We start from the raw sequence: 27,757 nt of genomic DNA on the forward strand, positions 1-27,757 counted from the left end.
TCAAACACTTCCTACCCTTAAGTATTAACCTAAATTCACCGGCAAGCTTTACTCAGAGGTGAACAGCTTATACCCAGTAACTTTTGAACATTTAGGATATAGATCCACTTGAGATAAAGTATCCAACGTAATTGTCGCAGGTAGTTTTACACGAGTTAAACTTAGGAAAACTACGGGAATATTGGAAAATTAAGACACTACAGGAATTGTAGACTGAATAAATAATACGGACATAGCAAAATACATAACATTGGGAGAAAAATGAATAGGCAGTATATTACTTACCACGGTCCATGTATTAGATGAATACTTCAGTAAGGAAAGAAAGTGTACAATTGAAATTTCATTAATAAACATATTAATGCCACATTTAGAAAAAACATAATTCCCTGAATTTGCAAAGGTGAATTTTACATATATATATATACAAAGATTCAAATTTGATAATTAGGGCAAATTTTTTAATACTAAGAATGAAAGTTAGCTACTATGTCCTAATTGTTAATAATGGAGATTCAATCACACATAGCTATTTCTTTTGCACCTTAAGCAATCATTACTTCAGTCCCTCATATTTGATATAGTTATCAAGTGTTTATTCAGAAACTATTTAAAAAATTACATGTGCTGGGATACATATGAGACTGTAACAACAGTAGCCCCATCTTACAGAGATCCTGTTTGTGGTTATCATCATTGCTTGCTGCCCCAGAGGGTTAAAGACATTGTATAGAGATTTGTACAGTCCATCATTTGGTCTTCTGAGGTGCCAGTAACATGTGGATCTGTACAAATGCAACTGGGTTTGGTTAAACAATCAAAAATCGGCTACAATAGTAGTCAAATCAATACATCATTTTGGTTGACTAATAAAAATACTTTTAAGTCTTCTCTAATAAAACCAGAAACTTGCACATGATTCTTACTCGAATGGCCCAATTAATTGCCCTCGTTTTTTTCTCTTACCCATTGGGATACAACTTGTTTGTTTATTTGTTTTTAAGTTACAGATCCAATTGGGTGGGTTGCATTGATTTTACGATTTTCCCATTAAGTTCTCCATATGTTTAGTGATTTAAAATGCCTTCCTGATATCACTTCAGTTTTGGAAATGCAGCTCCTAATATAGTGCGACACCTCTGTGAAAATCATAGGCTAAATAGTGAAGGAAAGAGAAATGCTAAATGTGTATATAAAAATAGGTGCTACAATAAAATATTTGTATATTTCATCAATAAGTTATTTTGACTAATCAATTATGGATCATATAGCTCTGTAATTTAATGATTTGTCCACATCTATGGTGATCCTTTTTCAGATCACAATACTTTTGTTTTTAATTCAAATGTCCAGAATGCATACAAACACATCCTTTAAAAAGAAAGGAAAAGTAATGAGAGAGGAGGGAGGGAGGCAGAAGAGAGAGAGAGAGAGAGAGAGAGAGAGAGAGAAAGATTTGGGGGGGGGGGAGGAAAAGGGAGAGAGAACAAACTTTCCATTAAAGTTGGAGTGTGCTAATCTCTCCACAAAAGCCATTTAGACCCACCCATGGCTTAAAGGGGGGGGGGGGGGAGGAGGGAAAGGGAACAAAAGAGGAAGAGTAGAACCTATGCGCTGCCATCTTCCACCCTTCTTAGCACTTCCAACCACTACAAAAATAACTGCGACCTTTAACAAGTCACCTGCGCAGCAAACTGCCCTCCCTAAACCCTTCTCCTCTCCTCCCCCACACGCAAGAAGCGAAAGTGATGTGCCCAGTTTACACAAACGTTTTCCCCACGTGTAAAAATTAAAAGGAAGTTGCACACCCTTTCAGTATCTTCCGCCGAAGCTGAGAATCTCGTGCCAAGGCACTTCACCCTAAAACGTTGAAACAACACAATTAATCAAATGTGTTCACCGTGTGTGTCTGCTTGCTTGTTTGTTTTAAATGCAAAAGCTCCCAGGGAGTTTCTCTGCTTTTAGAACTGGCTAAATGTGGTCTGTTTTTCCAGCACTTCGAGGTAGTCCGGCTCAACGTTTAGTTTTGCTTTTAACTCCAGATACTCGTTCCGGTTGGGTTCTACAAAGACAGCACTGGGGGGGCTGTAGAGCACCGGTTCCCGCAGCCTGCTGTCCCCGGCCCCCGGGTGCAAATACTGGTGGGGGCGTCTCAGGTCATAGTTGGGGGAGAAAGTGTAAGCAGCGGGGCTGCACGGAAATTTGGGATATTCCGGGAGGCTGTTGCCGGCGGGGGTGGTGGAGCAGTGTTTGTCTGGTTCTAAAATGCCCCTGTAAAAGCGGTCGGCGTCCTGCACCGGCGACAGCAGGTCCTCCCGGGGCTCGATGGTGCTGACGCTATAGGCGGGACTCCGCAAGTGGTGGCTTTCCCGCCTCTCCTCCTCCCCCGGCTGCAGCTGCAACTGCGGCGGGGGCTGCTGCTGAGGCTGCGGCGGCGGCGGCGGCGGCGGCTGTTGCTGCAGGTGGTGGTTGCTGCTGTAGGTGACCTTGAGCTCGTGCAGGTCTTTGTAATCCTCCACGGAGTTGCCCTCTCGAGAGCGGTAGATGGGGTTTTTGCACATGTGGCCCAGTGGATGGGGGATGTACTCATACACGTGGCCCGCGGGCGTCTTCACCTTGGGCAGCGCGGGCCCGCGGTGGTGCACGTGCGCGTGCGGGTGGCCTCCCGCGCCGCCGCCGCCGCTGTACACGCTGTACTGCATGTTGAAGGAGCTCACGTCGGAATTGTTGGTGCTGGTGTGGTCGCTCTGGTTCTTCTTCCTGCGCTTCATAACCAGCACGAAGAGCCCCGCGGCCACGAAGACGGACATGATAAAAACCAGCAGCAGGCTGAGAATCAACACCGACAAGGGCACCGACGACGCCCCTCCCCCCGCGCCCAAGCCCGCGGGGGCCCCGGTGCTGTTCAACCGGACCGCGGGGGTCACCGCGCTGGTCCTCGCTGGGACTTGGATGGAGGAGGGCGTGGGCGTGGAAACCACCACGTCAGAGTAGTCTGGGCACAGCAGCTCCGACTTAATAGAGCGCATATCCGTCTCCGCAAACTTCTTGGGCGCCTTGCAGATGACCTCGTCCACCAAGACACCCACTTTGAGCTGCTCGACCCACAGCTTCATGCCCACCACGTCGCAGGTACAATCCCAAGGGTTGTCATGCAGGTCGATTTGGATGAGTGACTTCAGCTGGTCCAGAACTCCACTCACGGGCAAGGAGGTGAAATGGTTACTCCTTAGGTTCAGCCTGAGAAGGGTCAGGCCAGAGAAGACCCCTGAGGGCATGGTCTGCAGGAGGTTGTTATTCAGGAATAGCAGCTGGAGGTTTGGGACCGGATCGAAAGTCCCAGACTGAATCTCACGTATGAGATTGTACTGGAGGAAGAGATACTGCAGGCTTTGCAGGCCATAGAACAACTCTGGGCTCAGCCTCTCTATCCTGTTGCCATTTAGGTAGAGGCGCCTCAGGTTGGTGAGATCCCCGAAGGCGCGGTCCTGGATCATTGAGATGCGGTTGTTGCCCAGGTGTAGGAGGTCCAGCCCCGTGGCCTCCAGGAAGTCGCTCCTGCGCACAACCGCAATGTAATTCTCTGTCAGATACATTTTCTTGGGGTTGTAGGGCTTGGGCTGCAGTTCTGCGATGCTCTCGATTTTGCGCTCCTGGCAGTTGACGTTGAGGCCCAGATCCGAGATTTGTAGGTTGCAAGTGCACGCTGTGGGACACTCCAAAGGCACCGGAGATTTGGTCTGGTAGGCGATGCTGGGGCCATAGTTGCCATAGCCCAAGTCCTTGGAGGGCTGCCGAGAGGTGGGGCGCACTCTGGGCTTGTTGGGTTGGCGGGTCCCCTTAGGGGGCTTTAAGGGGGGTTTGTAAACAGCAGAGGATGAAGTGGCCACTGAATTCACCGAGGCTGGGGTAGTGTGTAAATACCCGGTGGTGCTCAGAGGCGTCTGTGGCCTCATCTCATAATCTGAAATAAGTTTCCTTGGGCAAAGTTCCTGCTTGGACACCTCATCCAGATCTCTGCCATGTAAGCGGAAGGGGGTCTCACAAACCACATCCCCCACCAGGGCAGAGTAGGAGATGCTGTCCAACCAATCCTTGAGAGAGATCAACTCACAGGAGCAATTCCAGGGGTTTTCTTCCAGCTGTAACTCCACAACTTTATCCATGTGCTGCAACAGCCCCACATAGGGCAGAAGTTTCAGCCGGTTCCCTCGCAGGTCCAAGTGCGTTAAGGGCACAAAACGGAAAAGGTTGTTGGGTAAACTGGACAGGAGATTGTCATTGAGGATAAGCACCTGCAACAAATGCAGTTTCCCAAAAGCATTGGGTTCAATGACACTGATGTAATTGTAATCGACCTGTAGGTACTCCAGGCTCTCTAGGCCAAGGAAGGTATCATCACGCAGAAGTTCCAGTTTATTATTGTTCAGATGCAGTCTCCTTAAACCCCGCAGCCCATGGAAAGCCCCAGTCTCAATGTCCTGGATCACGTTGCTGCCCAGATGCAAAATTGAAGCCCCAGTGTAATTGACAAACTCATTGGGATACAGACGGTTCAAAAGGTTTCCAGACAACAAGAGGTGGTAGATTGGGAAACGGGGAGGGCTAATTTCAGAGAGGCTGATGATCCCCCGGTTTTCACAGCTCACAGTTAAAATGCCGTCCTTTTCCTCACAAGGACATGCATTGTCACAGATTTCCCCATAATAATCGATGGTTTCTGCACACGAAAGGACGAGAGATGTTAGAGCAAACGCTAGAGTCTGCAGAATCCAGCTATGCATTTTTCTGTGAAGGTCCTGTTCCAAAGTTACTGGGGGGCAGCAAGTGTGCATTTTACCTCCTGCAAGGGAGAGAGAGAAAAAGGAAACAACAGAACATGACCCAAACTGAAGGGATTCATAAGAAAGTCTCTCTTGGCCCTAATACTATTTCTCTGAAATCCAGAAGGAGGGGAGATGAATGATATCCCCCCCCCCCCAGTGGAACACCGACATTCTTCAGACTTTACTAATAGAACATATTCATTTTGATTTAAAGGTTGATTTCATTTCCTAATGAGTATAACAGGAACATGCTGCCCTCTACAAGGTAAGGGCAGGTTAAAGTCCCATTTTAGTGGTTTTCCTTGCTCCCCCCCTTTTCAAAACCAATCCATAAATATACATAAAATGGCTGTCAGTTCAGTTTCATGGTTCTAATTTAAGAGAAAAGAAGCACCATTTTACAGGGTTCCCCACCTCACCTATACCAAACCCGTCTGCCTTTCTTTCAGAATCTACTCAGTTAACAGTTCACCGTGAAGGTCTCCCATTTTTCACAGAAAAGCAAAGAGTCACAATACTTGGGCTATTTTAAACCATCGCTGGAAATGCCAGGGTGGGAACCTAAAGAATACTTTTCAGAGGCAAAAAGGATGTAAGATAATGCATCAGAAGGACCCAGAAGAAGCTCTTAAACCACCAATTGTCTTCAGGAGCTTTGAGTAAGGAGAACAGGAGAGCGCATTCGCTTTGATGGTGGACTTCACTACCACGCTTTTAGGCAGATCAGTGTCCTAATTGCATGCACGGTGCCACTTAGCAGCGCTTCTCTGAGTGCGCCCTGCGTCCACTTCTCCTCATGGCTCATGTCAGCGACGCTACCAATCCGCATCTTTAAGCCACAGAAATAGTTCTGCACGTTGGATTACAAAGAACTCAGCGAAGGCATCCGCAATCCCGGAACACCTCCCGATACCTGGAGTTTAAAGAGGACGTTCCGACCGCTTACCGGGAATCAGCTAAAAGTAAACCAAGGGCCAGCGCCAAAGCTTCCCTTACCTCCCGCTCCGCGTCTGTTTGCCACGGTATGCAAAACTAACCCTCCCGAATTAGCAAGATTTGGACTGAACTCCCACCTCACTAGCATGCCCATCAGCTTTGGAGTTGTTTATTGCATTTAATCGTCAATAGTTTACTCGCCCTCCCCCTGATCCCCCCTCCCCCCTTAAGAGAAAGGGCACTCGGGCTGATTAACAGGCAAAATAGAAAGGATGAAGGGAGGGAGAATGTCAAGAGACACAGGTCTGCGCTCTCATATCTGAATTTCATTTCCTCAAGGGATCAGTCTGAAGCCCTCCCTCTTTTCTTTCTCGATTTCTTTTTTGTCCTCTTAAAGGCTTCCTTTGACTTCCTACTTCGGGTCGACAGCGGTCCTCAAAAAGGAAAGGACAGAAATGGAGAGAGTGTGTGAGTGTGTGAGTGCGTGTTGTGTTGGTTGCGGCGGGGGTGGGGGAACGGGGGACGGGAATTTGATAGAGATGCTGGGCTCTGGGAACCCATGCCTTCTCTCCAGTCAACCTTGCCTCTGCCTCGCCACCACCGAAGTCTGATGTCAAATCGCAACCCAAACTAAAGCCAAGACGTTTCTGAGTCATGGGTTCCAGCCTGGAGACTCGGTCTTGCTCCCCTAGCCGAATCCAGCCCGCGTTATTAAGAGCCCCTGCATTCGCACGCACATGTGCAAGTGTGCCTGCGAACCATTCACGTGTGGCCACCCAGACGTGTCGAGACGAATCGGAATCACAGTGTATAAACCTCGCAAGTACCTCCGACCTCCCAAGGCAACCGCAAACGCCTCCTGGCTTAAAAGCGGCAAAAACACCCCCTATGGAAAGCGAAACGTTTACCTTGAAATTTCAGTTCTCCACTGGATCAAATCTGCACATCCATTCAGCGGGGGTTGGGTCCCCTCCCCCTCCTTCCCACTGCTTCCCCGCCCCCATCCCCCTCCCACCCTTTCTGACAGCCCATTGCAAATTGTGTCCAGCCGGTATTAACCTGGAGCGTTTACAACTTTAATTCAGTTCTGGTTAGCCGGGGTCCAAGAGCTTCCTCTCACCCCACTCTCTTTCTCCTCCTTGCCATCAAAGGAGCCCAAAATTTTGAGAAAATAAAGTTGAATGAGCCGGGGAAGGCTGACATTCTGACTGGGAAACGCACCTCTGATGTAAATTAGCGGGTGCGTTGCACATTCTCAGATTATTACATCTCAGATTATTATTCTTATTATTATTTTTGGAGGGTGGGGGCGGAGGGACTGTATTTGTTTGCTCCAAAGAATTTAGACCCTAGACCATCGCCCTGTACATCCCTCATTAAAAAGAGTGGGGCTGCGCGGGCTGGAGCCCAGCACCCAGGCCGGACCGGTTGGTCTGGGCGCAGCTGCTCCCACAGCGGCCCAGGCAGAAGCACCCGGAGTTCCGGGACGCGAGGCTCCCTTCCCCCACTCCGCCCCAAAGCGAAGGAAGAGAAAGGGAAGGAAGGAGGGGAGGGAGGACAGGGAAAGAAAGCCACCCCGCTGCCACATACACACACACACACACACACACACACACACACACACACGGGAGCGTCTTTTGCAAAGTAAACGGTCGACTTACCCCGTCTCACATCTCCAGGGCCCACTCATCATAGCCGCCCCTATACAAAATACCTCTTTGGGGTGTGCACTGGATTTCCTGAGCCCAAGCAGGGCAAGAAGGCGGAGAGCAGTGCGGTCCAAGCTGCCGAAGGAAAGAGGCGCCCGGACGCCGCCAGCCCGGGGCCGCCGCCGCGGTGGCGACCAAGGGTTCCGGGGCTCCCCAAACGGCTCTCCCAGGCACTCTCCGTGGTAGTCGGAGTGGGCAGCGGGGTGGGGGGGAGGGTAGAAGGGGGCGATCGCGAGCGGCCGGCAGGGATGGGAGGAGGAGGGGGAGGCGGAGGACCGGCGGTAGAGGCTCCTCGCGGTAGGGGCCGGGAGCCGGAGCCGGGCGGGGCGGGGAAGGAGCTGTTGGAGGGGAGCGGGGGGGAGGCGCGGAACCCGAGGAGGGAACGTGAAGGCTGCCTGGCACCGCCGGCCCCTCCAACGTGACGGTCAGCCCCGCCGAGCGATCGCACCCGCTCACACTCACGCTCGCTCGCACACTCGTTCCCACCCGCGCCACCGCGCGATCGCAGGGTCCCAGGCACCCTTCGCCGCACTCCCCAGGCGGGTACTTACAGTTGCCATCTGCATAAGGGGCAACTTTCTCCAAGCCAGCAGCAGCCGCCGCCCCCTCCAGCAGCCTCCGGCTCCGCGTACCCTTCGGCCTGGGTTCGCGCTGGCCGTCCCTCCCCTCCCCCCTCGGCTTTCCTCCTCTCTGTCTTCACCACATTCCCCCCTGGTCAGTGGCGCACGCCCGGGGACTAGCCAGAGGGAGCGGGGCGCGGGGGTGTGCATGCATCGCCCGCCTTCTTCTTGCAGCGCACACTGTACATGGTAGTGAGGGGGCGAGCAAAGGTGGCACCGGCCCCTCGGCTACTCCCGCGGCGGCTGCGGCTCCTGCGCCGTCCTCCACCCCCCGCGCAGCGGCGACCACCGCGCTGGGATCCCGCCGCCGCTGTCCCCTCGCGGAGTCCGCCGCCGCTGCCGCCGCCGCCGCGGCCCCTAATTAGTGTTTGTACGGTTCCCGCATCCTCTTGGCGGTTTCATCGCTCCCAGTATTTGCAGGGGTTTTTCTCATCCCTTCCCCAGATGCGGCGCACGATCGTCATTATTTGGAACTCTCTATCTCCGACATCCTTTAGGGGGCCTGGGGGGACAGGAGCAGCGTTGTTCTACGCCTGTGGCGTGTCCCGGCAGCCTGGCGGCTCTAAAATACTCAGAGAAAATCGCGTCTTCCCTCCCGGGCGCTGAAAATGTGGCAACACGGTAAGCATCACAGGGGTCTCTGAGACATCTGCTCCAGCTCAGGGCCCCGTCCAGTGCACTTGTTTATTGTCGCGCCGCTGGTGCGAGCCAAGCTGCAGCAGACATGATGGGCCCGGGTCGAAGCGGGCGCTCAGTGGCCGATAGATGGCAGCCGAGGGCGAGGGCGTCCCTGGATTCGGGCGGTGCAATCGGAGCACCCCTTGGATGTCACATTCGTGGGAGACAGAGGAGTCTTGGACCATGTGCTTAGCACAAGCGTAGGACTGTGCAATCCTTGGATTGAAAAAGGGAGGAGTGGAAATAACCCCGACAGTGCCAGGCTTGTTGGTGGTCAGGGACAGACGATTCCAGCCCTGTGCTCTTCGCCTGCCTTCCTCCAGCCATTTAGAATAATACAGCCCCTGCTCTGTCTCATGTACTTACTCTAAAGGACCCTGGAAGAGGGAGTGGTCCATCCTAGCTGCAAACAAGGGCGCTAATATATATATATATATATATATATATATATATATTTTTTTTTTTTTTTAAAGAATTGCATTTTATAGGTGTGTCTGAGCGATGCAAGGGAATGTGAACGACTTTCAGAGAGAATGGTTGTGAATACACTTGGTGTGTACTAAAAGCTGGAAACCCCTAAATAAATGCAGTATCGATAGAAAGCGAGTTTCTTGAAGAGTCACCTGCTAAACTCCACTAGCGTCATCTCTACAGTAAGTATTCCTGTCTCTTTCCATGAAACCAGGCACCTCCCTCCCCAGAGGGAGGAGGGGGGGGGTCTTTACATTCATAGGCATATTTCTAGTGTTTGTAATATTAGACCTGCAGTCCTTCCCGGGTATAGAAAAAAAAAAAAAAGTTGATCATAGTATTTGGCCCAGCGGAGGCTGAGTGCACATGTACCTATTCTATGATAACTGGGTCGTTTTACCACTTAAATATTTTTATCTCCCTTATTTTAGGATTAATTATGAATTAATTATTTTTGGAATCCTCTTAAACATAATTGATATTATCTCCTTGGTGATATTTGGGATACTGTCGTGGATATAATATCTTAATTAAATATAGGATTATCAAGATTCTGACATCTATACAAACATATCTTCCCACATCCTGTCTCTGTGTTGAAATTAGGAGCTCTCTAGAGTTGGTTTATACTGCAGTCTCTTGAGATTTTGCAACAGTTCTTGAAATTTCTTCTCACTCTGTTCTGCAAATATTTTTCAGTTAATCCATACATACTTTGAAACAATCTTATTTTGTTTAAATTCAGGGCATGTGCAAGATATGGAGAAAAGAAGGAATCTGTAGTATTGGGTAATGATAATAAAACCTTATAAAAGAATTTCCTATAAATTTAGAAACGTTTGGCCCCAAATAATAGCCACTTGCTGCAGTTACCTTATAAAAACAGACAACTTAAACTTCACCCACAGAAGTCTTGCTACTGTATATTTTATTTAGTCATCGTTGTCTAACATGATACGAATAATATAGAAATTTTATTTTTAAAATACAATATTGCTTTTAAATGAATGTGTAAAAGTGTCATAACTTAAAAATTATACATCATTTATAGTTGGAAAGTTCTGGCATTCTATCACAGACATAATTTTCTCTGTGGGCAAATTCCATACAAGTTCTGAAAGGGTATAAAATGGCTTAATCCATTACCAGACTTCTCAAAATAGATGTAGAGTAGCTATTTTAGTTAATTTTTTCATTGCTTTCTTAAATCTTCACAATAGTATTAAGTATCAAAATTCGTTTTAATTTTTGATTTGGTATTATTTTTATTTTAAAAATTTCTTATCCTAATTAAAATAGATTTTGTCAAGCTACAAGTATTAAACATGTTTGCACTTATTTTAGATGCTGGTTTTGTTAGAAACACTGACATAAAAATATTCCAGTTTATTTCTTGTGGCTCAAATAAGTAAGTGATGACAACTCTCTACCATTATTAACTCAGTATTAAGAATAGCCTGAGAAGCTTCCTTTAAGGTTTACCGCTAGGTGTCTCTGTAAGCTGCTGTGCAGGCCAGTGAATTTTGAGAAAATAACTGTGACAGGCAGAGATCAAATAGAGGAACTCGGGAGGAAAAACATAGAAATAAAGAAAATTTTCCTTTGTTAGTCTTTGGACTTCTGTTTGTTTTGAATATTGACTATGGCTTAGAAAAAAAAATAAATGAATCATGTAACAGTGATCAAATCTGAGCCAAGACTCAAGACTTCATTTTGGCTACAAAAACGAGCATATATATGTTTCAGTCCATACTAAAAAATACAGTCATATATATACTTGCTTTCACACAATACTCAACGTACACGACTATATAAACACTTTGGAAATTAGAAAATGAAATGATTGACTAAATAGATCTGTCCAGAATTAAGGGCATTATGCTAAATTAAACATTATTTGATTGAGGTGGTTGGATGTGAAAAGTTGAGAATCTTTGTCTAATGTTTGTGAATATATTTATGCATATTATAATTTGTTCGTGATCTACTATCATCATAAATACATTTCATATATGGTAATATATTTGGTGATAATTAATAGGAATTATGGACATAATCTGATACCTCCCCATTAAAATTTAAACTCAAACCACAATGAGCATGCTTATCAGTTGAAATTGACCATACATTTGTGTGAATTCATAATTATTATTACCTGGAATTGTCATTTTAGTGTTTTATAAACTCTTTGGAAGAATTCTTGTATTAGGTACATTTCTTAAAATATCTCATCATATTACATTTATGTATTGTATTGTTTCTTTAGAATATTAAAATGCCTAGTCAAGAATTATAGTCCCTTATGATATAACCTGAAAGAGATTATTCTTTGGTAATAGTAATGATATTTCATAAATACTAATTAACATTACTGAAATCTAAAACAAGTAGACCTTGCATTTCTTTTTGTTAGCCTACCTGGTGAGTTAAGAATATAAAAAGTAATGCTGGATTCCAGACTCCGTTAAAATTAGCTCTAATAGATTACTTTCATAATAGTAGTAACTAAGAAGTCTATACAACCCTATTTAGTAAACAACACATTTTTCAGATATAGATTATATTTTCAACATCTTTGAAATTTAAATTATATATACCACATATCCCTAAGAGCAGAAAAGTTTCTTCTGATGGGGAAAACATGAGTCATCATTTATGATCATTTCTCTATGTAATTGATAAGCCAAATAACTGTAGTGTAGCCCATTTTTTTAATCAGTTTGGTACATTTAGAATTACAACAATCAAAATTATCATATGGTGATATTTATCAAACCCAAAATGGTTAGCTCAATGGGTTAATTTCACTAAAATTATTTATTCACTTATAGACTTAATTTGTTATTTACAGTCTTAGAAATTTACTATCCGTGCCAGAAGAGAATGATGTGCATAAAATAAACAATTTTTCTTCCTTGCCTCATACAGTCTCTTATAAATGTACTTTGATAATCTTTTGACCGATTATGTATTAAAACCCTCACTTTGAAGGACACAATTGGAAATATCTTCCAAAATTTAAGATGCATTTTTTTAACAATTTTCTTTTCAGAAAGTAGCCTACCTGTGTACCAAAACAATATGTAGGAAAATGTTCATTGTAATACATGCTTGCATTTGTAAATGACTAAGAACAGCCCACATGGCTAAGTAGAAAGTGGTATATCTCCATCTATACCCTCAAATACTCTTCTGCCTTAATAACAGTGTAATAAGTATGTGGTTCTGTCATTATTGATAGTGTGTAGCATTATCTATATACACTGTTGTGGTGGAGGAGAGAAAGTTTCCGAAAGGATATGCAAATTCAGTAATGGCTTTTGGGAGAAGCCATTTTAAGAGAAGACTGGGGAGTCTTGAGTCGAATGAAGAGTTTTCACCCTACATTCTATTTTTTATTATTTGAAAATTTCAATTTACATGCACATTTCCATTAAAAATTTTAAAAAGTATATATACTTGAAAAATAAGTATATTACAGTTGGTCCCTGACACACAACGGTTTGTCTTAGGATTTTCAACTATACAATGGTGTGAACAATACACATGTAGAAACTACTTGGACTTTTGAGTTTCCATCCTTTCCTGGGACAGTAAAATGTGGTACGATTGCCTTTTGCCATGCTGGACACTGAAATGGCAAGCCTTAGTTCCTAGTCAGCCATGTGATGATGACCATAAACAGCCCATACACTTAACAATCATTCGTATACCCATACACTTAACAATCATTCGTATACCCATATAGCCACCGTTTTTCACTTTCAGTATAGTCTTCAATAAATTATAGGTAGTATTCAAATTCTTTTAATAAAATGGGCTTCGTGTTAGACATTTTTGCCCAGACCCTAAGCCATTTAGGGGTTGTGAGCATGTTTCAAGTAGTCTAGACTAAGATATGACGTTTGGTAGGTTAGGTGTATTAAATGGGGTTTTCACCTTACAATGGGCTTATTGGGACATAACCTTGTCATAAGTCAAGGGAAATCTGTACTGGGAAGGATGATGTGAGAGGCGACGAAGAACGGAAGATGACTTTACCAAATTAATCTCTGTCCCATAGATCTCGGAACTATTTTTTCTAGGACACATTGCTCTCCATGAAGACACTATGTTTCTAAATATATGACTGTAAATTAGTTATGTGAAATGGTTTCTCTTCATAGCTTTAACATGTGACATCCAATTCTAGCTGCCAATATCATCTATTAGAATAGTAACTAATAAAAGCTAGTTTCCTTTTCCTTCACTCTACAGAACCATGCTGTGTACTGGCAACATTACTTTTATTTGATGCTGTGGTGGGTGAAGGGAAAGATCAAAATGGTTCTCTAGAGAAGATAAGTGATTATACTTGAAATTGTCAGCAGCAGATCTTACTGCTATCGGCAGGAAGATGAGTGAATGGGTAATTGTGGCATATTTTAAGTATACAAACTATGATCAGGCCCTGTTAGAACAAAGGCTGCTGCCATCTGGCTTATACTCACATTGAAATATGCACATTCCACAGGAAAAGAGGCAGTTTTATTATATAGCTAGATTGGCTTTTCTATGTATCTTTCTATTAGAGCTGGGATTTGTCTCTTCAGATTTATTGGTTCTTGGTTCTTGCATCTCTCTAGCCATTTTTAGGAAACAAGTTCAAACAGGTGTTAGGTATGTCTGTATTTTCTATAGCCTTTCTGGGTTTTCAATGAAAAACAATTAACTGTCCTAAAACACAGTTTCATCCCAAAAGTTTCAGAAGGCCCGTTGCTTAAATGAGAATGTCTAAAGTGACAATACTTGATTCAGCTTGTATCAGCTGGGATCTTTTTGAATGTTTTCACTCAGCAAATATTTATTTGGGAAATATTTTGTCTTAAACCATATCATGTTTGAGATAAAATAATTTGTTGACTTTTATCAGGGTAGTTGGAGGATTTCTGACAAATCACCTGCATTCTCCAGTCCAAATAAATGGAATATAATATATAGAAATACTATTGCATGAATTGTGTACTTGAATAGTATTTCTTCTTTTCTCTCTCTTTTTTTTTTAAATATTTTTATTTATTTATTTGACAGACAGAGATCACAAGTAGGCAGAGAGGCAGGCAGAGAGAGAGGGGGAAGCAGGCTCCCTGCTGAGCAGAGAGCCTGATGCAAGGCTGGATCCCAGGACCCTGAGATCATGACCTGAACAGAAGGCAGAGGCTTTAACCTACTGAGCCACCCAGGTGCCCTGAATAGTATTTCTTGTAGTATATATTTGTCAATCCCCTGTAAGAATGCTCTCCTGTGGTGATGGAAGTAACCCCTATCTACATTGTCCAGTATGAAGCCAGTAGCCGCACATGGCTGTTGAGGAATTGAAACATGGCTGGTGTAACACACGATGTACAATCTTAACTTTTAAAACTATAACTTATTAAATGTAAATAGCCCCATGTGGGTAGGGGCTACCATATTGGACAGTGCGAATCTAGAGTGTAAATTCCTAGAAGGCTGAAACTGTGTATGTCTGATGCAATCTCTGGGATACCTTGAAAGTCATTCAGTACGAACAGCTGCACTCATAAGTAATGATAGTGATTAGGACACCCTCAATAAATAAGGACAATTATGATTCACTTTTGGCAAGAGGCCTGATTTGCATTCTGTTGAGGGTCTCTATTCAATTCTTTTAAATTGCACTCATTTGAAGATTTCTGCCATTCTTTTAAAGATTTCAAGGCATTTTATAGGCATTTCAAAATTCCTTATTACATCCTTATTAACACCACTATAAAGAAGGCAAGGTAGATAATTTTATATCAATAGAATTTTATTAGAAGATAAGTGCTTTTGTGTATGATGAAGTACTCTCTAAGGTGCCTTTCTTCAGATCACACAGCAGGATGTTAGTAGAACTGGAAACGAAAGTCCTAAATGGGTATTTTGCTTCAAAGAACTATCTAGAATAGGCCTTTTGTGCGAGAAGTCTGTCAGTCTGTAACAAAACCGTGCTTGAACAATCACAGTCCACCATTTGAATAAAAAGCTCTATTTTGAAGTTTGGTGATATAGTGTACATGTAGAGTGGGCAGAGTTTGGACAAGAAACTGTAATTAATGAATTTATAGAATGCAAAATGGCCCCTAATTTTCATGAAGAGCTGTATAAATCACAGTTTAAATAAAGTCATATTTATATATTTGAACCAGACATGTAATATCTTAGTAACCAGTCCCAGTTAAAAATAACTGCTATTTTTAAGATTAAATTTTATGTTTTCAATCAATTTATCTAAAATATTAATAATAAAATTGACCTATATTTCCATTATTAAACCTCTTCTGTGGCCAAAACCAATAGAGTTTCAAAAGAAGCATGAATCGCTTAACAGCTCAAGTTCAAAATTAAGAGGAAGACACCCTATTCAGAGTGCTACAGTGGCCGTCAGAGATCTCAACTCCATTCTTGAATCTGGCTTTGCAGAACTTATGAATACAGCTCTCTCGGTAGATCACATATTTTATATACAAAAAAGTTACTGTGCTTCTCTCCAATGGCTTATAATAACCACACTGGTTAACCAAGTGGTAAGTGTTAAAGTGTCTGTGGAAGAAAAATACAATTATTACTCAAATTGTAGACTTTATTCACTTTTTCTTAAAATGAGAAGTTATTTTTTTAAATAAATAATAATAGCATGCTAACTTATGAATGGTGTGAGTTTTGTGATAAATAGACCTATGGCAGCTAATTTTTGTTTAACATTACGTGATGCATTTTTATTCTGTGATCCAAAACATTCGGTCAATCTAGCGATGCTTTTCTAGTGACACTAGATTCATCGTTGCTGTCATATGACATATTACAATGTATGCTGTAATTTTAATTGATTGTTACATATCCCAGTGAACAAATAACCAGTTTGGATTTGAATCACCAGTATAGGAGGCATGACTCATTGTACAATCAATCTGTGTCCTTAACTGTAATATTATATGGGTAGTGACTGCTGTGAAGACAGACTTTAATCAATGACTATATTGTCTCTTGTTCACATGTAAGTGCTGAAATTTATTTGTAGGTATTTTTATATTTAAAAGTTTTTCATCATAGTATTCTTATAGTAGCATTTAGAAATAACCCATTAATTAGAGAAAATGAGGCTTAAATTGACTTGTCCCAAATAATAGGAATCTGTTTGATAAGGTTTTTCAATTTGTACTTTTATTTACCAGCCACAGTTAACATAAGCATCAACAAGCAATCCATACGTCATTTATAATTCAGAATCAATCAACTAAAATATGTACATGCCCACAATATACATATAGTCATTTGCTATTTGATAACTATTTTATGAGATGGTCCCATTCTTTCATATATTATATAACTACATCTTGTTTCATGGTAGTTGGTGATATTCCATTATTTTATACAGATAGTACATAGCAGAAACATTCTGTGATATAAATTATAGGGACTCTCAGTATCCCCCCCCCTTTTTTAACTTAACTTTACTAATTTAGATGCACACATTTGGACTTTACCTTAATTTAAAGGAAAAGTGAAGATAATGTGTATCAATTCCTAGAAATTAGCGTTATTAAAGATACTTCCTAAGTGGATTCATCATTTCTGTAATGTCAAATGTTTTCTGAGAAAGACAATAGTAGAAATACATTTCAAATCATCAATTGTCTAATACTACTCTTATAAAAATTATAATGATAAAATATATATTAATACTTACTGCTAAATAGACTTATAAATAAACTGTCTCTATGTTGATGTACCTTAAAAATATCAAAGATTGGGGGTCTGGGTGGCTCAGCTGAGTAGCTGCCTTCAGCTCGGGTCCTGGAGTCGAGCCCTACATCAGGCTCCCTGCTCGGTGGGGAAACTACTTCTTCCTCTCCCTCTGCCTGCTGCTCGACCTACTTGTATTCTCTATCTCTCTGTCAAATAAATAAATAAAATACTTTAAAAAAAAGTCAAAGACAATATTAACAACCAGAAATTATTGTCACAGTAACTAGAATACATAAGGCTCATAAAACAATATTTTTGAGTACATACAATATACTTTTTTCTAAAATAGAAAATGCCCCTAATAGTGGGTTTTTCTATTTCTGAAGTTTTTGAATATTTATTATTTTATATTTAGTAAACAAGGAGTCAAAGCAAGCACTATATACCTCCTTAAAAAAAATCACTGGTAGGGACACCTGGGTGACTCAGTTGAGCATCCCACTCTTGATTTAAAATGGTTCTCTTGGGCGCCTGGGTGGCTCAGTGGGTTAAGCTGCTGCCTTGGCTCAGGTCGTGATCTCAGGGTCCTGGGATCGAGTCCCGCATTGGGCTCTCTGCTCAGCAGCGAGCCTGCTTCCTCCTCTCTCTCTCTGCCTGCCTCTCTGCCTACTTGTAATCTCTCTGTCAAATAAATACATAAAATCTTAAAAAAAAAAAAAAAATAAAAAATAAAATGCTTCTCTTGAGGAGGAATCATTTCAACCCTTTCATGCATAGGTTTAAGGATACAACTCCATAGCCCTTTGCCATATGAATTTGTTATATAGATAATTTAAAGTTGAAAATGACATAACACAATTTTCTAAATTTTCCAAAGGATCCATACAATGAGATAATATCACTACTAAATTAAATTTCTGAATAATTGATAAACCACTGAAGTTCATGGAAATATTAATCACGGAAGATTAACATTCGCTACATTTTATTTCATTATTTTTCAACATCTGACCTTAATCTTATTGGTCTTCCATATCTATGGAATGAATTTGAGTATGGAATGAATTCCATATCTATGGAATTCCATATCTTATCATGAATGCCACATGGTTATCTCCATAAAACTCAAAGAAAATGTTTTGAGTTTTGAGGTTTGTCAGTATTTTCTCAATGTAAGCAAAATTGAACATGGAACAATTTGACACAGTTATGAATCTTCAAATATTGAAAGGTTATAAATATTAGATTCATCATTGACTATCACCTCACCTATTTATAACTGTGCTGAAATAAATGTATGTGTGAAAAACTACAAGTATCTGTCCACGGTAGCGATTCATGATGTTTCTGACCACCTTCTCCTAATATGCACCCGGAGAGTCTGCGGCAACACTTGAAAATGCATCTTGGAGTTCTTCCAGAAACTCTGAGTCAAAGAGCAATGTCTGCATTCACAAAGAAGCATTCACAGCTGTCAGAAGTTAAATGTCCATGAGACTCATAGTACAGCTGCAGTCCTTCCAACACACTGACAATGTCCGTGGAAACTAGAATTTGATAACTAGTTCTTCCATGGGAAAAATATCACAGAAGAATGATTAATCTTTGCCTGATGGATAATGAATAATTATGCATGCACAGTACTTGAAGCATCATTGTCCTACATTCCTTAGCCTGTAGTGCTTTTGCAGCTCTTTTTCACTACCAGAGAAAGTACTCTCCCTGCAACAAAGTGTCAATGAACTTCTTGTAGGCAAACACCTGCAGACACCTGGGAGCAGCGGGTGCATAACGTTCAGGATCACAGAAATTGCAGCGCAAACCCAAATCTGCAAGGCAGCAATGACTGTGAGTGTACGTGAGAGCTTGCATAGCTAAAGAAATGCATGCATGAACAGGTATACTGTGTTTCCATTTATGCTTAACAAAACGAATAATGTGTACTACAGTTGAGCAGAGTATTAGAAAAGCAAGCTACATCTGCCAATAAGGTTATCAATTTGAGATGATCTATCCCAATTTATTATCATGTGTTTCAGGACAAATGCTGAAAATGTTTAGCCATACGCTCTGTGCACGGATAGTGATAGCAAGTCATTCAGAATCTAATTACTTTTTTTTAAAGCTTAATACCATAATTTTTGAAAATAACTGAAAAATTCTGAAAAGTTATAAATCTCTATTTCTTTAAGGGTTTAGGAGAGGTCCAAATGGAAGTAAATGGACTTGCTCATCTTTGGCTAACTATTCAACTTTACAAATGAATGGAGAAACCCATTTAAAAGTGTATCAGTTTTATAATTGTTGAGTCACTTAGAAGATCAATAGTCCCTAAAAATGTAAAGGTCTGGTTCCTAAAATCTAATAAATTATTGAAGATTTACTTCAAAGAACATTTTAAAAATCACATCTGAAAGCAGAAATAGGGTGCCTGGGCGGCTTAGTCAGTTAAGTGTTTGCCTTCAGATTAAGTGATGATCTCAAGGTCTTGGGGTCTAACCCCAAGGTAGGGCTCCCTGCTCAGAGGGGAATCTGTTTCTCCTTCCTCTACCCTTTCCCCCCCTTCCCCTTGGTCATGCTCTCTCTCTCTAATAAATAAATGAAATCTTTTAGAAAATAAAGAAAAAGCAAAATAATTTAAGGCTTTTTTAATGTCAGTTTTTGAGTATGTTTTTAGAGTTGCGAGAATGAGAAATAATGAAGAAAAATGAAAAGCTACTCACATTAAATTTTAAAAGTGGCAGGAAAACACAGGATACTACCTCCTTATTTAAAGGACCCAGACAGTATAAATGTTTTCACCAAAGTGCGCCTCTGTTTATTGGAGAATTAGGTCTCCCAATTTTCTGACACCTTATTGTACATCAGAAGGAATGGAAGTGTGAGATAATTTGATAATTACCTCATTCTGGAACGCACAGAATAAACATAAAACAACAACCATAAAATCTATACTGGGGCAGCATTTCCTGTCACTTGCACAAGACCTTCATCTACATCTACTCAAATGGATTATCATAAAGAAAAGCTTGAAGAACTTCAGTACACAATGTAAACAATAGGTAAGCTATTATATTGTATTTTTTTAAAGATTTTATGTATTTATTTGACAGAGAGAGATCACAAGTAAGCAGAGAGGCAGGCAGCGGGGAGCAGGCTCCCTGCTGAGCAGAGAGCCCGATGCGGGACTCGATCCCAGGACCCTGACATCACGACCCCAGCCGAAGGCAGCAGCGTAACCCACTGAGCCACCCAGGTGCCCTATATTGTATTCTTCTTCTTCTTTTTTTTTTTTAAAGATTTATTTATTTATTTGACAGACAGAGATCACAAGTAGGCAGAGAGGCAGGCAGAGAGAGAGGAGGAAGCAGGCTCCCCACTGAGCAGAGAGCCTGATGTGGGGCTCGATTCCAGGACCCCGGGATCATGACCGGAGCCGAAAGCAGAGGCTTTAACCCACTGAGCCACCCAGGTGCCCCCCTATATTGTATTCTTAGCAGGTGTGCTCACTGGCAGAAAAAGAGAAGCCAAAATATGGGTTAACTTTATGGGGATAAATAAAGTTGGCGTATGATGAAGGTGTCCCACAATTCTGGTTACAAGTATGTTAATTGATGTATGTCAGAATGCGCTCTGGGTACTTTTATTCCTATCAGGGAACTCATACCGTACATTTCTAATACCAACTAATGGACCATCAGGACATTGTATTTTGGAGATTTTGTGAATTGGATAACGTTCTAATGGAACACATAATTAAAATGCAGAATATTATATTGCCCCAAATGTCATTCAGAGAGGTACTTTATACAAGGAAACTGAACAAAAATTTGAAGTGGATTTTCTTTTATTTCTTTCAAACATTCTTAAGGAAAAAATAGGTTGAACTCTTTAAAAAAATACTCATTTAATATTTTAAAACATAGAGGAATGGGTCCTTTTTAATTTCATTGATGCCTTTTACTGTGTGATAGTCTTTTTAAAATTAAAAAAAATTTTTTTTAAAGATTTTATTCATTTATTTGACAGAGAAAGAGAGATCACAAGCAGGCAGAGAGGCAGACAGACTGGGAGGGGGAAGCAGGCTCCCTGCTGAGCAGAGAGCCCAGTGCAGGACCCTGAGATCCTGACCTGGGCAGAAGGCAGAGGCCTAACCCACTGAGCCACCCAGGAAGCCCTGTGTGATGATCTTTTTTCACAGATAGTGCAGGACTAAAAACAGAGCATTAGACACACATCTGCTAGGATTCTGGTTCCACCTTTGCCTTTTAGTGACTGTTTAAAATATTGGTTAATTTATTTTTCTCAGCTAATACCTACATTTGTTGTGAGGATTAAATGAGTTAATTCACACAAAATATTTAGCATACTTCTCAGCACACTGTAAGCACTGAATAGGTATTAGCTATTGTTTTAGGTTCGATGATTAGTTGCTAAAGGCACCAACATAGTGTGAGTCTACTTGATAAAGCGAAGAGTTGGAGAAGGCCATGTGGATTGCAGTAGATTTTTTTTCCCCTCAGAGTAGATGTTGTTCAAGACAAGTTGCATTCGTTATCAGCTGATCCTGATTTGTTATGGATTTATAACACCAGGATTCTGCCATAGATTAAGTGGTTGCTGGCTTGCAGATTTCATGAGCTCTTTTTGGCTACTGGAATAGGAAAATGGGAATCCTTGCCAGACAGCACTTCCTAGTGATGAATTTTGTAAAACTCATGCATGTACATTGTTCCAAAAGATCTGGAGGACAGAGTAGAGGAGAAACTACAGTTTTTTGTTTTGTCTTTTAAATCTAGAATTTACAACATAAACAATGAAATAATTCTAGTAAAATTGTAAGGAAAATTAAATCAGGGTTGAATATGAAATATATTTACTACCCTAAAGAAATTATAAAGCAATTTTTATAACTGTCTTCATGATGAATAAATAATCTATTTTTAAAATAAGTCTGTAGTACTATGATTAACAGACATGAAAGTAAAAGTAGCTGTCAATTTAAGTTACTAGGAATATTAAACTCTAGTGTAAATTACTTTATCATGCATTTAGAACATTGTATATGCATACCATTAATTCATATTATTGTTCTACGGTATTATCTATTAATTTTTGTCAGTCTATATGCAAATATATATCAGGGATATTAAGTTTAATTGCTACTATATATATATATATAAAATATGCATATACTTACCTTTTGCTTGTATATTTTGAATGATTTCTATCATCCCTGAATTTATATTTTAAGTAAACCTTACTCATTTTGAAACCGTTGTTTGTTTTTTTTTCTAAATACGTCTATTAAAGAAGTACTTTTGTTAAGGTGCGATTTTGTAGTCCAAGATTATGATCTTTAAAGTCACATATAAGGAAATAAGTTCCTTCTTGAAGAAAACATTTTGACCATAGGTATTTTGTTCGATTCCACAAAGATTGATTTTGGTGCATTTTACTGATAGATATTATTTTGATATGACAGCAAACTGTGAAATAACTGCTCTCATAATTGTGGAGATGCATAACACACTTATGCACACACATATACACACATGCATACTAGCAGACAGTAAGTGAAAAATGATAAATGTATATACTATATGTGGTGTAATCAATTTTCAAATATCAGACCATCATAAAATGCACTCATCATGAATGTCATCTCAAAAACACTAAACTTAAAAAATTGCTGCCAATTTTAAAAGACATTTGCCACATGCATGCAAATATGCTCTTCATGTGTTCTCGGTAATTGGTAACTTCTTTGATGGAAATTTAATTTAATATTTAATAATATAATCATTAATTTAACAGTAATTTAACTTTAATAAGTCACAACTTTATTGTGCTAATATTAATATCTCCTAGTAGTTTGGTTACTTGTTGACTTTCACATCAAGATGGTGATCAGCTTGCTATATCTGCCCATCATTTCAAATAACAATTATTAATATATCCAAATGATAGTTAATAGATGCTTTTTGTTGAGAGAAAATCCAATGACTCGGATTGTACTGAATTTTGGAAATTTAGGTGTTTATAGTTATTCATGTTGTTCTAATATGCCAAGGTCATATGTTAGGGCAATATTCAGAAGGCAGGTTTACACACAGTCCCCAAGCCTATTTTATTTATCTCTTGCTATTTTCTCAAACCTGAGTGGAAGGATTTGTGTGTTTGTTTTCATTTTGCCGTTTAAAATTCTATTCCCTATACCCCCATCCGTATTCTTGCAGAAGGCAGGATAACCCAGGGCTCTTGAGCACACCTGAGAGGAGGAGCCTGGGGCCACAGTAGCTATAACTCTTGGGGCCCAAGGACTCCTCGGATCATGCAGGAGGCTTTGGCCACAAGAAACCCTTCAGAAATATAGAACTATGTAAATCCTGGTTGGTCGACCAGGAGAGTTGTAGCTGTCTACTAAAGCCATTCTGTGCTAGCTTTGGAAGACTGCAGAATCCTTCAGGCCGCTGTTAGAGCAGTTATTTCTAGAAGCCCTTTCTTGTCTGCAAAGGTGATTCTAAAGTGCTGTGCCCTGATGGTTTTGAATTTGCAGTGTGGAGTTTTAGGAGAGGCTGATGAATGTTCTCACAACATTTATTTGTTACTTTGTTTTAAAACCTTTCGGATAGTGAGATAGGAAACGAGCCCTGGGTGTCTGCCAACACCTGTGGACTTTATAAAGAAATTTGCATTTTAGGAGGAAGCATAGTAAGTAGGCGAATATATTATTATTTTAAAACAATTTATTGCACTCATATTAGCAAAAAATAATGAAATTGAAGAACAAAATGATTATTAAAGAAGGAAATTTGGGTTAATTCACTAGTCAATTTCAAGAAATGCTCAATAATTTGTTGGTTTCCTGATGTTAAACATTTAATCTTACTGACCTAATATTTTAAAATACTGGAATGTACTACCTAACTTAGAACAGGATATCTGTGGAGGTTTTTACTTTTTGCCTCATGGGATTTTAATATGAAACTCTTAAGCTTATCCTCAAACTCTGACAGTTCACCCTTAATCTGACCTCACTTCTTACATATGCTTTTGAGCATGAATTATATGGGAATTTCTCTTGGCATGTAATGGCACCTGTAGGCCCCTTCCCCCCAAATATACGTACTTCATTATTACACATATAGTTGTCTCATTTCCTCAAAACAAATCTTAACTGATCAGGATCCTTCTTTGTTTTTCTTCCTTATCTTTAAAGTTATGTGTTATGTGTTATGTTAATCATACAAGCAGGTTTTGTTATTGTTTGTGCGAACAACGTCAAGTGTACATAATCAACAGTCCATGTGCTATTTTTTGTATTTTATCTTATTCCATTCCTATTTTGTAATTATTTTAGATTGTGAAAGTTTTAGGGGCACCTGCGTGGCTCAGTTGGTCAAGTGGTGGACTCTAGATTCCACCTCAGGTCATGGTCTCGGGGTCTTGAGATGGAGTCCCGTGTGGGACTTTGCATCTCCGGACGGGAGAGCCTGCTTGACATTCTCCCTCTCCTGCCCCTCCCTGCTGCTTGCTCTCTAAATAAATAAATAGATAGATAGATAGATAGATAAAATAAAAATTATGAAAACTTTAAATTTGATATCTGTATATTTATTTACTATCTATATATCAGACTCAGATATCTTTTTTTTTTTTTTAAGATTTTATTTACTTATTTGACAGAGAGAGATCACAGCTAAGCAGAGAGGCAGGCAGAGAGAGAGAGAGGAGGAAGCAGGCTCCCTGCCGAGCAAAGAGCGGGATGCGGGACTCCATCCCAGGACTCTGAGATCATGACCTGAGCCTAAGGCAGAGGCCCAAACCACTGAGCCACCCAGGTGCCCCAGAGTCAGATATCTTTAGATATGTTTCAGATTAGATGATTTGGTTAGATATATACTGTTAATATTTGTTTGTGGGTTTTATTTGTGTAATGAATGAGAAAATATCTTTATTCTCAATCTGAATTTATGAATCTGTCAACTTTTAACACGCTCTTTATCAAGGAACACCGCTTATATGTTTATATTTTCAAAAATTAAATCTTTTTTTTTTTTTAAGATTTTATTTATTTATTTGTCAGAGAGAGAGAGAAAGAGCGAGCACAGGCAGGCAGAGTGGCAGTCAGAGGCAGAGGGAGAAGCAGGCTCCCTGCCGAGCAAGGAGCCTGATGTGGGACTCCATCCCAAGACGCTAGGATCATGACCTGAGCCGAAGGCAGCTGCTTAACCAACTGAGCCACCCAGGCATCCCTCAAAAATCAAATTTTCTAATACACTTAAACATTTAACAATCATTTACTAATCCCCCCCTTTTTAAAAATTTTATTTATTTATTTATTTATTTATTTTAAAGATTTTATTTATTTATTTGTCAGAGAAAGAGCGAGCGAGAGCGAGCACAGGCAGAGTGGAAGGCAGAGTCAGAGGGAGAAGCAGGCTCCCTGCGGAGCAAGGAGCCCGGTGTGGGACTCGATCCCAGGACGCTGGGATCATGACCTGAGCCGAAGGCAGCTGCTTAACCAACTGAGCCACCTAGGCGTCCCATCATCCCCTTTTTAAAAAAAAAGATTTTATTTATTTATTTTGTAGACAGATCCCACGTAGGCAGAGAGGGAGGCAGAGAGAGAGGAGAAAGCAGGCTCCCTGCTGAGCCGAGAGCCTGATGCTGGGCTCAGGATGCTAAGATCATGACCTGAGCCCAAGACAGAGGCTTTAACCCACCGAGCCACCCAGGTACCCCTTTTTACTTTTCCCTTAACATGTGTAAGTTTCTTTGTGACTTTTCAGAAGCAAATAACATCAAGAAGGATAAGAGCTCACTTTTAGGTGAAACATACAAAAAGAAATATTAAAATGTACTGAGTATGTATTTATAGTTCAACTTATGGGAAAAAAGACAATAATTTTGAGAAGACTGAGTGAAAAGCAAATGTTGATTAGACCCCTAATCACTAAAAACATCTTCCAGTAACTTATGAATTGATGGAGGAACCAAGATATTCTGTATTCTGTTTTAGGCTGCTATAAATTTAATGGAGAAAAAATTCTGGGGTTGGTATTTTAGGAAAACAGAGCCCTTGCTTTTGATAGGATTAAAACCACCTAGGATTTGATGCATAGCGTGAGCAGCGGGAAATGTGTCAATTGTTGATTATACATGTACTTATAAATCAGCATTCTAGCAGGGACAGAATTTTCTCTTGCATTTTAAATTAATTTGTGATTTATTTTGCAGATTCAATTTGTGATTTATACTTTGTTGAGGGTGCACCAAATTCTTCTCCATAAGTAATTTAAGCTGAGAATCCTATTCAAGTTCATCAGGAAGTGTTAGACGCTATTTGTGGATGGTAGCTGAAAAGTAAACCAGTGTAAATAAGAAAGAACAAAAGGAAAATAGGAGAGCATTCACAGAAATTCATAGTGAGACGGTAGACACTCTTCTCCCTCCTAAGTCCCCCGTCTCTCTCTGCAGCTCCCTCCCACGCTCCCTGTCTATCCCCTCCATTTCCATCTCCATCATTTCTCTCTTGCTTCTCACCAGATCTGAGATGTATTGATCTTGGCTCTTGCGTGACCTTCATAGAAGGCATCAGTGCAAGTTTTTATACAACGTTCTAACGATAGTCACCTGACTGATAGTGACTATAAGACATCATCGACTGTAAAATGCATCCTCCTTTCTATGATGTAAGAATGTGAAAAAATATACATCTTAGAATTGATAAAAATTATTACTGTCTAAGTTGGATCTAGGCAATGAATCAATACTCAGGCTCTGAAGAAAGGCGTTTTATCTTTTCACATGCGTTCTGCTTTGTCTGCTTTCTTTCTACCTCTTTATCTAGCAACTCCTTCCTTCAGATGTCCCTCAAAACTGAAAAATATCAACTTCTAAGACCATTCCACAACATTTACTTCTGCCTTCCCTTTGCTTTAGACTAACTGTGCATACCTTTGTGATTGTACTTATCACACCAGGACATTAAGGATTTGTTTGTCTTAGTGGCTTATTTTCACATGAATTCTTTGAACTTTAAAATTTAATGATAATTGTGTCTCCAAAATCAAGTATCGCATATAAGCAGCTTACAATAAAGGATCAATAAATGTTATATGGATGAAAATCCAAATAAATATGTGGACAAGCTATGAATGTTAAGTATTTTTATTATTTTGTCATAAAAAAGAAAAATCAGGACTTAGGGAGGTTGAAAGACTTGTCCAATAAATGGTCAGGCCTCGAAACTACTTCCTCCGTATTCTAGCCCTAAAATTCTCTCTACTGTTCAAACCTAATATTATGCCTCCTCTCTGCTAATTATGTGATATCAAATGAGCACACACCAATTAACGGCTTAGGAGCAAGTCATGGCAGAGCAGAAACCATATTGAGAATCAGTGTTTTGGCAAATTAAGTTTTACATGAATGTTGGACAATTATGTCCACAAGAGCCATGGCAATAAACCTGGGTATCATACAAACAGTTTTAAATTGCTAGATCTTTAGAAGTTACTTAGTGGATTCCATCATGTAAGGCTTATTTTAGAATAACTTCTGTGTCTAAAAATCAGATATTAGAATATATAGATAGAAAGATTTGGGACTTCTTTTACATAATAAGCAATAATTTTTAAACAATTCTAAATGTTTGATATTACTTGATATATTTCCCATAATTTAACTTAGGCCTAATTTAAAATTTCCTTGGATCAAAAATTTACATAAAATTGCACAAATTTGGGGTGCCTGGGTGGCTCAGTGGGTTAAAGCCTCTGCC

The 27,757-nt window shown here is 40.5% G+C and overlaps 1 protein-coding gene across 2 annotated transcripts; it reads right to left on the reverse strand.

Annotated features, from left to right (window-relative positions):
- Positions 1-1,436: 1,436 nt before the first annotated feature.
- On the reverse strand, positions 1,437-8,867 carry SLITRK5 (SLIT and NTRK like family member 5). 2 transcript variants are annotated; one of them, XM_059144527.1, is made up of 2 exons: positions 8,023-8,867; positions 1,437-4,843 (listed from the first exon to the last, which is right to left on the reverse strand). In XM_059144527.1, the coding sequence occupies exon 2, from the start codon at positions 4,833-4,835 to the stop codon at positions 1,962-1,964; it is 2,874 nt and encodes a 957-aa protein (XP_059000510.1). In that variant the 5' UTR covers positions 4,836-4,843; positions 8,023-8,867; the 3' UTR covers positions 1,437-1,961. The 2 variants fall into 2 exon arrangements, with proteins under 2 accessions (XP_059000510.1, XP_059000511.1); XM_059144528.1 differs by lacking the exon at positions 8,023-8,867 and adding an exon at positions 7,424-7,937.
- Positions 8,868-27,757: the final 18,890 nt, after the last annotated feature.

This window comes from Mustela lutreola, chromosome 13 (genome assembly GCF_030435805.1).
Source record: "Mustela lutreola isolate mMusLut2 chromosome 13, mMusLut2.pri, whole genome shotgun sequence".
NCBI classification, from domain to species: domain Eukaryota; kingdom Metazoa; phylum Chordata; class Mammalia; order Carnivora; family Mustelidae; genus Mustela; species Mustela lutreola.

Bases quoted from the DNA above. Each gene is read 5' to 3' on its own strand.
- SLITRK5 (XM_059144527.1), bottom strand. From the start codon at position 4,835: ATGCACACTTGCTGCCCCCCAGTAACTTTGGAACAGGACCTTCACAGA.